At 54.3% G+C, this 10,489-nt stretch overlaps 1 protein-coding gene across 1 annotated transcript; it reads left to right on the top strand.

The window, feature by feature from the left end:
* Positions 1-2,150: 2,150 nt before the first annotated feature.
* LOC125344937 (lipocalin Cav p 3.0101-like) lies at positions 2,151-9,398 on the top strand. The gene is made up of 6 exons (XM_048337225.1): positions 2,151-2,219; positions 3,502-3,641; positions 4,224-4,294; positions 7,268-7,378; positions 8,145-8,246; positions 9,382-9,398. Exons 1-6 carry the CDS (start codon positions 2,151-2,153, stop codon positions 9,396-9,398), a joined length of 510 nt encoding a protein of 169 aa, XP_048193182.1.
* The last annotated feature ends 1,091 nt before the right edge of the window (positions 9,399-10,489 follow it).

Here is a 10,489-nt window from a genome sequence, read left to right as displayed (position 1 = left end):
ATGGCGCCCCGTTGCCCCCCGGTGGGGCAAATCGGGACGCGGGTTGGGGGACCCATGACCCCCATGGACCCGGGGCCGAAGACCCCCATTCGCCATTGTTCCAGCCATTGTGCCCCCTCTTTAGCCCACCTTGTCCACGGTGCGCCATCTTGGATTCGGGCCAACATGGCGCCCCGTTGCCCCCCAGTGGGGCAAATCGGGACGCGGGTTGGGGGACCCATGACCCCCGTGGACCCGGGGCCGAAGAGTTAACTTGATTCTCGTTTCCTTTTATTCTGTTTATTTATTTTAATTCTAATTCCGACCTTGAGCCGAGGACGCAGAACAGGAAACGCGTGGAGAACGGGATTAGACACGGGGGGGGGGGACGAGGAACAAAGGACAACGGGGTGTGTGGGGTGGGGTGGGGTAGGTGGAGGGGGGTGGGGCAATTCCAGGGACCCCAGGGGGAGGGAAACAGTGAGTTGTTCTTGGCCTGGGGGACAGAGAACTTTCCAGAAGGTGTGGGGTGGGGTGGATGGGGTAGGGTGGGGTAGGTGGGGATGGGTTGGGGTAGTTGGGGGAGGTGGGGCAATTCCAGGAACCCCAGGGAGGGGGAAACAGTGAGTTGTTCTTGGCCTGGGGGACAGAGAGAGAACTTTCCGGAAGGTGTGGGGTGAGTGGGGTGGGGTATTTGGGGTGGGGCAGATGGGGAGGGGTTGGGGTAATTCCAGGTCTGGGGGGGTGGCGGTGACCTTTTCCCAAGGGGGGAGCGGCAAGTTGTTCTTGGCCCCGGGGAGAGAGAGCGTTCCGGAACGTGGGCCAAAGGGCGGAAGTCACCGTCCGTGGGGTGGGGGGGGAGAGAAGGGTGGCGGGGCAATTGAGGAATTGAGGGAGGGGGTAGGAAGGGGGTGGGGTACGGGGGTAGCCGGATGGGTGTGTGGGTGGGAATATGACAGTAGGTGATCAATGGGATGAGGGGGCAAATGGGTGGGTGGGTGGGGTAGCTGGGTGGGGGGCTGAGGGGTAGCTGGGTGGATGGATGGGTGGGGTAGTTGGGTGGGTGGGTGGATGGGGTGGGTAGTGAGGTAGGTGGGTGGGTAGTGGGGCAGTTGGTGGGGCAGTTGGTGGGGTACTCAGGTGGGTAGTGGGGTAGTTGGGTGGGGTAGTTGGTGGGGTAGTTGCTGGGGTAGTCGGGTGAGTAGTGGGGTAGTTAGTGGGGTCATTGGTGGGGCAGTTGCTGGGGCAGTTGCTGGGGTAGCCGGGTGGGTAGTGGGGCAGTTGGTGGGGCAATTGCTGGGGCAGTTGCTGGGGCAGTTGCTGGGGCAGTTGGGTGAGTAGTGGGGTAGTTGGGTGGGTAGTTGGGTGGGGTAGTTGGTGGGGCAGTGGGTGGGGTAGTTGGTGGGGTAGTTGGGTGGGTAGTGGGTGGATGGGTAGGTGGGTGGGTGGATGGGAGGGGTAGTCAGGTGGGGTAGTTGTTGGGGTAGTTGGGTGGGTGGATGGGTGGGGTGGTTGGGTGGGTAGTGGGGCAGTTGCTGGGGCAGTTGCTGGGGTAGTGGGATAGGTGGTGGGGCAGTTGCTGGGGCAGTTGGTGGGGTAGTTGTGTGGGGCAGTTGGTGGGGCAGTTGGTGGGGTAGTTGCTGGGGTAGTCGGGTGGGTAGCGGGGTAGTTAGTGGGGTCATTGGTGGGGCAGTTGCTGGGGCAGTTGCTGGGGTAGTTGGTGGGTAGTGGGGCAGTTGGTGGGGTCATTGGTGGGGCAGTTGGTGGGGTAGTCGGGTGGGTAGTGGGGTAGTTGGGTGGGTAGTGGGGCAGTTGGTGGGGCAGTTGCTGGGGCAATTGGTGGGGCAGTCGGGTGGTTAGTGGGGCAGTTGCTGGGGCAGTCGGGTGGGTCGTGCGGCCTTTGCCCCCGTCCCGTTCACCCTCCACGGTCCCCCCGGTCCCCCGTCCCCTTCCTTTTGCCCCCCGCCTCCCCTTCTTGCCCCACCCCACCCCTAAAGGTCACCCCGGGAAAGGTCAGGCCTAATCCCATTACCACCCTCCACGCCGCACAATGGCCCCTTTGATCTGCCCCCTCCTCCCCGGGGGGGGGGGGTATCTGGGGCGACCCCGGGGTATAAAGGGAGGCCGGGGCAGCCGGGCCTGACACGCTCAGCCTTCGCACACCGGACGCCATGCAGCCTCTCGCGGTCGCCATCTTGCTGGCCTTGGCCTGCGCCGGGCCCCGGGTTCGAGCCTCGGAGGTGAGGGGCTGGGGTGGGTGGGGTGGGTGGGGTGGGTGGGGTGGGTGGGGTGGGTGGGGTATCTGGAGGAGAGGGGCATCGTGGGACATTCTGTGAGCTGGACAGGTGCATCCTGGGACATAGTAGGAGAGGTGAATCCTGGGACAGGGCTACCTGGACAGGTGCATCCTGGGACATAGCGTGAGGCCTAGAGCGAACCCCAAAGCCTGAGGCCTAGTGCGGACCCCAAAGCCTGAGGCCTAGTGTGAACCCCGAAGCCTGAGGCCTAGTGTGAACCCCGAAGCCTGAGGCCTAGTGTGAACCCCAAAGCCTGAGGCCTAGTGTGAACCCCAAAGCCTGAGGCCTAGTGTGGACCCCGAAGCCTGAGGCCTAGTGTGGACCCCGAAGCCTGAGGCCTAGTGTAGATTCTGAATCCTGAGGCCTAGTGTGAACCCCAAAGCCTGAGGCCTAGTGTGGTGTCTGAAACTTGAGGCCTATTGTGGGGTCTGAAGCCTGAGGCCTAGTATGAACCCCAAAGCCTGAGGCCTAGAGCGAACCCCAAAGCCTGAGGCCTAGTGTAGATTCTGAAGCCTGAGGCCTAGCGTAAACCCCAAAGCCTGAGGCCTAGTGTGTAGCCTGAAGCCTGAGGCCTAGTGTGAACCCCAAAGCCTGAGGCCTAGTGTAGATTCTGGATCCTGAGGCCTAGTGTGAACCCCAAAGCCTGAGGCCTAGTGTAAACCCCAAAGCCTGAGGCCTCATGCGAACCCCAAAGCCTGAGGCCTAGTGTGATCCCCAAAGCCTGAGGCCTAGTGTGAACCCCAAAGCCTGAGGCCTAGTGTGATCCCCAAAGCCTGAGGCCTAGTGTAGATTCTGAAGCCTGAGGCCTAGCATGAACCCCAAACCCTGAGGCCTAGTGCATAGCCTGAAGCCTGAGGCCTAGTGTGGACCCCGAAGCCTGAGGCCTAGTGTGGACCCTGAAGCCTGAGGCCTAGTGCGAACCCCAAAGCCTGAGGCCTAGTGTGGACCCAGAAGCCTAGGCCTAGTGTGAACCCCAAAGCCTGAGACCTAGTGTGAACCCCAAAGCCTGAGGCCTAGTGTAGATTCTGAAGCCTGAGGCCTAGTGCGAACCCCAAACCCTGAGGCCTAGTGTGGACCCCGAAGCCTGAGGCCTAGTGTGAACCCCAAAGCCTGAGGCCTAGTGCATAGCCCGAAGCCTGAGGCCTAGCGCGAACCCCAAAGCCTGCGCACGCCCTGGGCATCCGAGCGTGCGAGGTGCGTGCAAACCCCGCCTCCCCCCCCGCAGATGGACGAGGCCCTGCACACCCTGGGCATCGTGGCGGACACGCCGGCCAAGATCGAGCCCGAGGGGCCCCTGCGCGGCTACTTTCGCCACGTGCGCGCGCCCGCCGACCGGAGGACCATGACCGTCGAGTTCTACAACAAGTGGGTGTCGCGCACGCGTGTGCACGCGCACTCCGATCCCGTCATCTGATCGCATTATTATTATTGCCGTCGTCGTTGTTTATTATTATTATTGTTGTTGCCGTCGATGTTTATTATTATTATTGCCGTCGTTGTTGTTGATTGACGACGACGTCATTGGTAATAATAACGATCGGCGGGGGCGACCGTGTTATTGATAATAATAATATCGACGGCGGGGACGACGTTATTGCCGATCTGTATCGATGATCCTGGTATTATTATTATTATTATTATTGCCATCGTCGTTGTTGATTGACGATTACCATCGATGATCCTGGCATTATTATTATTGCCGTCGTTGTTGTTTATTATTATTATTATTAATTATTATTATTGCCGTCGTCGTTGTTGATCGGCGACGACGTCATTGGTAATAATAACTATCGGCGGCGGCGATGTTATTTAGCTGCGATCGTTATTGATCGCGGCGATCGGTTATTGATTATTATTATTATTATCGATCACGGCGACGGTATTATTACTAACCATCGTGATCGATCACGATGGCGATGTTATTGATTATCAATCCCCCCCACCCAGGCACACCGGCGAGTGCAAGAAGTACACTGTGGTCGGGGAGCGGGAGGACGAAGGCGTATACGTGGGGCAGTGTGAGTCTCCCCGCCCCCCCCGCCCCCCCACCCCCCCTCCCCGAGCGGGGTGTAGACGCGCACACCGGGGCATGGTGGGAAGGAGGGAGGGGACGGGGGGGCGGGTCTGGAACGTTCTACCCCACTCAGTTCCATTCGATTCTAGAATATTCTAGAACGTTCTACTCCACTTGGTTCTATTCGATTCGATTCTATTCGATTCTAGAATGTTCTAGAACGTTCTACCCCACTCGGTTCCATTCGATTCGATTCTATTCTAGAATATTCTAGAACGTTCTACCCCACTCAGTTCCATTCGGTTCGATTCCAGAATATTCTAGAACGTTCTACTCCACTTGGTTCCATTCGATTCGATTCTATTCTATTCTAGAATATTCTAGAACGTTATACTCCACTCGGTTCCATTCTATTCGATTCTAGAATATTCTAGAACATTCTACTCCACTCGGTTCCATTCTACTTGATTCGATTCCAGAATATTCTAGAACGTTCTACTCCACTCGGTTCTGTTCCATTCGATTCTATTTGATTCGATTCTAGAATATTCTAGAACGTTCTACTCCACTCGGTTCTATTCTATTCTATTCGATTCTAGAATATTCTAGAACGTTCTACTCCACTCGGTTCCATTCGATTTGATTCGATTCTAGAATATTCTAGAATGTTCTACTCCACTCGGTTCTGTTCCATTCGATTCTATTTGATTCGATTCCAGAATATTCTACAACGTTCTACTCCACTCGGTTCCGTTAGATTCGATTCGATTCTAGAATATTCTAGAACGTTCTACTCCACTCGGTTCCATTCTACTCGATTCGATTCCAGAATATTCTAGAACGTTCTACTCCACTCGGTTCTGTTCCATTCGATTCTATTCGATTCGATTCTAGAATATTCTAGAACGTTCTACTCCACTCGGTTCCGTTCTATTTGATTCGATTCTAGAATGTTCTAGAACGTTCTACTCCACTCGGTTCTATTTGATTCTATTCGATTCTAGAATATTCTAGAATGTTCTACTCCTCTCAGTTCCGTTTGATTCGATTCGATTCTAGAATGTTCTAGAACGTTCTACTCCACTTGGTTCCGTTCTATTCTAGAATATTCTAGAACGTTCTACTCCACTCAGTTCCATTCTATTTGATTCGATCTGATACGATTCTAGAATATTCTAGAACGTTCTACTCCTTTCCATTCTTTTCTACCCGATTCGATTCGATCCTATTCTCCTCTGCTCGATCCGATTCGATTCCAGAACCTTCTACTCCATTCCTGCCTACTGTACTTTGTTCTGTTCTCTTCCCTTCTCTTCGATTCCGTCCTGTTCTAGAATGTTCTGCGCCATTTGGCTTCACTCCGTCCTGTTCTATTTCATTCTGTTCTGATGCGACGCGATTCCGTTCTATTCTGGAACGTTCTGCCCCGATTCTCTTCCACTCTACACTGTTCTATTTCGTTCTATTCGATTTGATCCGATTCGATTCTAGAATCTTCTACTCCATTCTCGCCTGCTGTGCTTCATTTCGTTCTATTCGATTTGATGCAATTCCGTTCTGTTCTGGAATGTTCTACTCCTTTCCACTCGATTCTACTCCATTCTATTGTATTCTGTTTGATTCGATTCTAGAATATTCTACTCCATTCGATTCTACTTTATTCTATTCTATTCCATTCGATTCGATGTGATTCCATTCCATTCTAGAACCTTCTACTCCATTCTAGCCCACTGTACTTTATTTCATTCTATTGGATTCGATGTGATTCCATTCTATTCTAGAATGTTCTACTCCATTCTATATGACTCTATTCTATTCTATTTTATTCCACTCCCTTTGATTCTACTCCATTCTATTCGATTCAATTCGATTCGATTCCATTCTAGAATGTTCTACTCCTTTCCATTCTTTTCTATTCTATTCTATTCGATTCTATTTGATTCCATTGTATTCTAGAATATTCTACTCCATTCTATATGACTCTATTCTATTATATTCTATTCCATTCTATTCGATGTGATTCCATTCTATTCTAGAATGTTCCACTCCATTCGATTCTATTCTATGCAATTCTACTCTCGTCTATTCGATGTGATTCGGTTCTAGAATGTTCTACTCCATTCTATTCCGCTCCATTCGGTTCTATTCGATTCGATTCGATGCGATTCCATTCTATTCCGGAATGTTCCACTCCATTCGGTTCTATTCTATTGTACTCTATTCAATTCCATTCCATTCTATTCTAGAATGTTCTACTCCTTTCCATTCTTTTCTACTCGATTCTATTCTATTCTATTCGATTTGATTGCACTCTATTCTGGAATATTCTACTCCATTCAATTCTATTTTACTCCATTTTATTCTATTCTATTCTATGCTATTCGATTCGATTCTAGAATATTCTACTCCATTCTATTCTATTCTATTCCATTCCATTCGATGCGATTCCACTCTATTCCGGAACGTTCCACTGCATTCGATTCTATTCCATTCTATGCTATTCGATTCGGTTCTAGAACATTCTACTCCCTTCTCATCTACTGTACTTTATTTCGTTCTATTCGATTCGATGCGATTCCACCCTGTTCCGGAATGTTCCACTCCATTCGATTCTATTCTATTCAATTCTACTCTCGTCTATTCGATGCGATTCAGTTCTAGAATGTTCTACTCCATTCTACTCCGCTCCATTCGGTTCTATTCCATTCGATTCAATGCGATTCCGTTCTTCTCTGGAATGTTCTGCTCCATTCGATTCTATTGTATTCTATTTGATCCCATTCTATTCCGGAACGTTCTACTGCATTCGATTCTATTCGATTCTATGCTACTCGATTCGATTCTAGAATGTTCTACTCCGTTCGATGTGACTCCATTCGATTCCATTGTGTTCTGCCCCCTTCCGTGCGGTTCCGCTCCATTCTGGAACGTTCCGGAACGTTCCACTCCATTCCCTCTTCTCCGGTTCCCCCCCCAGACGACGGCGTCAACCACTTCACCGTCCTCTACCAGGACGACGACTCCACCATCTTCCACAACCGGAATACGGACGAGGGCGGGAACGTCACCAACATGATCCTGCTGGCCGGTGAGCGGGGGGGCGGGGCAAGATGGCGCCCGTCTGCCCATCTACCCCCCCATACACCCCCCCATCCACTCATCCACCCATCCAAGATGGCGCCCGCCCACCCATCTACCCCCCATCTACCCTCCCATCCACCCACCCACCCATCCACCCATCCATCCATCCAAGATGGCACCCACCCACCCATCCACCCCCCCATCCATCCATCCACCCACCCACCCACCCAAGATGGCGCCCACCCACCCACCCGCCCGCCCGCCCACCCATCTACCCCCCATCTATGCCCCCATCCATCCATCCACCCACTCATCCACCCAAGATGGCGCCCACCCACCCATCCACCCACCCACCCAACTACCCCACCCATCCACCCACCCAAGATGGCGCCCACCCACCCACCCATCCAAGATGGCGCCCATCCACCCACCCAACTACCCCACCCACCCACCCACCCACCCATCCACCCATCCATCCACCCAAGATGGCGCCCACCCAGCCACCCACCCGCCCACCCACCCATCCATCCACCCAAGATGGCGCCCACCCAGCCACCCACCCGCCCACCCACCCATCCACCCATCCATCCACCCAAGATGGCGCCCACCCACCCATCCACCCACCCACCCAACTACCCCACCCATCTGCCCACCCACCCACCCAGCCACCCACCCACCCACCCATCCATCCATCCACCCAACTACCCCACCCACCCACCCACCCATTCCCGACCCACGTCCATCTTGGCCTCCCCCCCATCTCGCACCCCCAGGGAAGGGGCAGAGCCTGACCCAGCAGCAGGAGAAGAAGCTGAAGAAGTTCGCCAAGAAGCACGGCCTCCCCTTCGCCAGCCTGCAGCGCGTGCAGGAGACGGGTGAGGCCCGGGCCCCTGTGGACCCCCCACCCGGGCGCCATCTTGGATCGGACCCAGGATTCAGGGCGCCATCTTGAATGGAAACCATTGTCCAAGGCGCCATCTTGAATTGGACCCATGGTTCAGGGCGCCATCTTTGATTGGAACCATGGTCCCAGGCGCCATTTTGGATTGGACCCATGGTCCAAGGAGCCATTTTGGGTTGGACCCATGGTTCAGGGAGCCATTTTGGATTGGAACCATGGTCCCAGGCGCCATCTTGGATTGGACTCATGGTCCCAGGGCGCCATCTTGAATTGGACCCATGGTTCAGGGCGCCATCTTGGATTGGAACCGTGGTCCCAGGCGCCATCTTGAATGGGACCCATGGTCCCAGGCACCATCTTGAGTTGGACCCATGGTTAAGGACGCCATCTTGAATTGGAACCATGGTCCCAGGGGCCATCTTGAATCGGACCCATGGTCCAAGGCGCCATCTTGAATGGAAACCATGGTCCCAGGCGCCATCTTGGATTGAACCCATGGTCCCAGGCGCCATCTTGAGTTGGACCCATGGTTCAGGGAGCCATCTTGAATTGGAACCATGTTCTCAGGGGCCATCTTGAATCGGACCCATGGTCCAAGGCGCCATCTTGAATGGAACCCATGGTCCCAGGCGCCATCTTGAATTGGACCCATGGTTCAGGACGCCATCTTGAATTGGACCCATGGTCCCAGGCGCCATCTTGAGTTGGACCCATGGTTCAGGGCGCCATCTTGAGTTGGACCCATGGTTCAGGGAGCCATCTTGAATTGGACCCATGGTCCCAGGCGCCATCTTGGATTGGAACCATGGTCCAAGGCGCCATTTTGGATTGGAACCATGGTCCAAGGCGCCATTTTGGATTGGAACCATGGTCCCAGGCGCCATCTTGAATGGAAACCATGGTCCCAGGCGCCATCTTGAATGGAAACCATGGTCCCAGGCGCCATTTTGGATTGGAACCATGGTCCAAGGCGCCATCTTGAATGGAAACCATGGTCCAGGGAGCCATCTTGAATGGGCCCGCCACCCTAGGGGAGCAGGCTTTGGGGAAGATGGCCGACGCCTCCCTTGATGCCCCCTTCTCTTTTCCCTTCCTTGTCTTCTCCGCAGACGATTGCCCCGAGTGAAAATCCGGCCTTGGGTGAGTAGGAAATCAGACACGGCCATCACCAGGGGGCGGGACTTCCTTTCCTCTGTGAACTCAGACACGCCCATTACCTGGGGGCGGGACTTACCTTCCTGTAGGAATCCATGGATACCCAATCCCTGGGGGCGGGACTTCCCTTCCTCAAGGAACTCAGACACGCCCATCACCTGGGGGCGGGACTTCCTTCCTCTAGGAATCCATGGATACACATCACCAGGGGGTGGGACTTCCTTTCCTGTAGGAATCCATGGATACCCATCCCCCTGGGGGCGGGACTTCCTTCCTCTAGGAATCCATGGATACCTATCATTTGGGGGCCCATCACCTGGGGGCGGGACTTCCTTTCCTGTAGGAAACCATGGATACCCATCCCCTGGGGGCGGGACTTCCCTTCCTCTGGGAACCCGGGCAACGCCCACCCTTGCCATTTCCAACATGGCGCCCTTCCTCCGGTTCCCCCCCTCCCCTGGCCGCACCTCCCTCATCCCCGCCTCTCTCCCCCCCGTTTCCTTAACAGTTGTTGAGGATCCGTCTTCCCCCCCACCACCCCCTCCAGTTCCCAGGAAGCGGATCCTTCCAGAACCTTCCGGCACCTTCTCCCCGGCGAGGCCCCGGCGCGGATCCCCAGCTTCGCCTCCTCCCGCCCCACTTCCTCCTCCTCCACCTCCTCCTCCTCCTCCTCCTCCTCCATTTCCCCCCCTCCCACCAATGACCCCCCGGATGATCCAATAAACGGCTCCCCCTGAGCATCGCAACCCCCGAGTCTGGCGTCTTCCCTCTGCCGCCATCTTGCACAACCACCACACTTCACACCCTTGGGGTGGGGGGGTGGGGGGGTGAGGGGGTGGGTGGGGAGGTGAGGGGTTGGGTGGGGGGGTGGGGGGGGAGTTGGGTGGGTGGATGGGGGGTGGATGGAAGTAAATAGAATATTCAATAATAAATGCCATGGATTCTGGAATATTCCATGTTAATATATCTGTATATATAGAAATAAATAGAATATTTAATAATAAATTCAACGCGTTCTAGAATATTCCATATTAATATATCTATAAATATCTAGTAGAATAT

This window comes from Perognathus longimembris, unplaced genomic scaffold (genome assembly GCF_023159225.1).
Source record: "Perognathus longimembris pacificus isolate PPM17 unplaced genomic scaffold, ASM2315922v1 HiC_scaffold_47, whole genome shotgun sequence".
NCBI lineage: Eukaryota > Metazoa > Chordata > Mammalia > Rodentia > Heteromyidae > Perognathus > Perognathus longimembris.
Note: the sequence above shows the minus strand (reverse complement) of the source record. Positions and strands in the feature narration are given on the sequence as shown.

What these genes read in the sequence shown, in the direction of transcription:
- LOC125344937 (XM_048337225.1), top strand. Translation starts at nt 2,151, where the DNA reads ATGCAGCCTCTCGCGGTCGCCATCTTGCTGGCCTTGGCCTGCGCCGGG. An exon ending in ACCGTCGAGTTCTACAACAA is followed by an intron (nt 3,642 to 4,223) that starts GTGGGTGTCGCG and finishes CCCCCCACCCAG; the next exon opens with GCACACCGGCGAGTGCAAGA. An exon ending in CAACATGATCCTGCTGGCCG is followed by an intron (nt 7,379 to 8,144) that starts GTGAGCGGGGGG and finishes TCGCACCCCCAG; the next exon opens with GGAAGGGGCAGAGCCTGACC.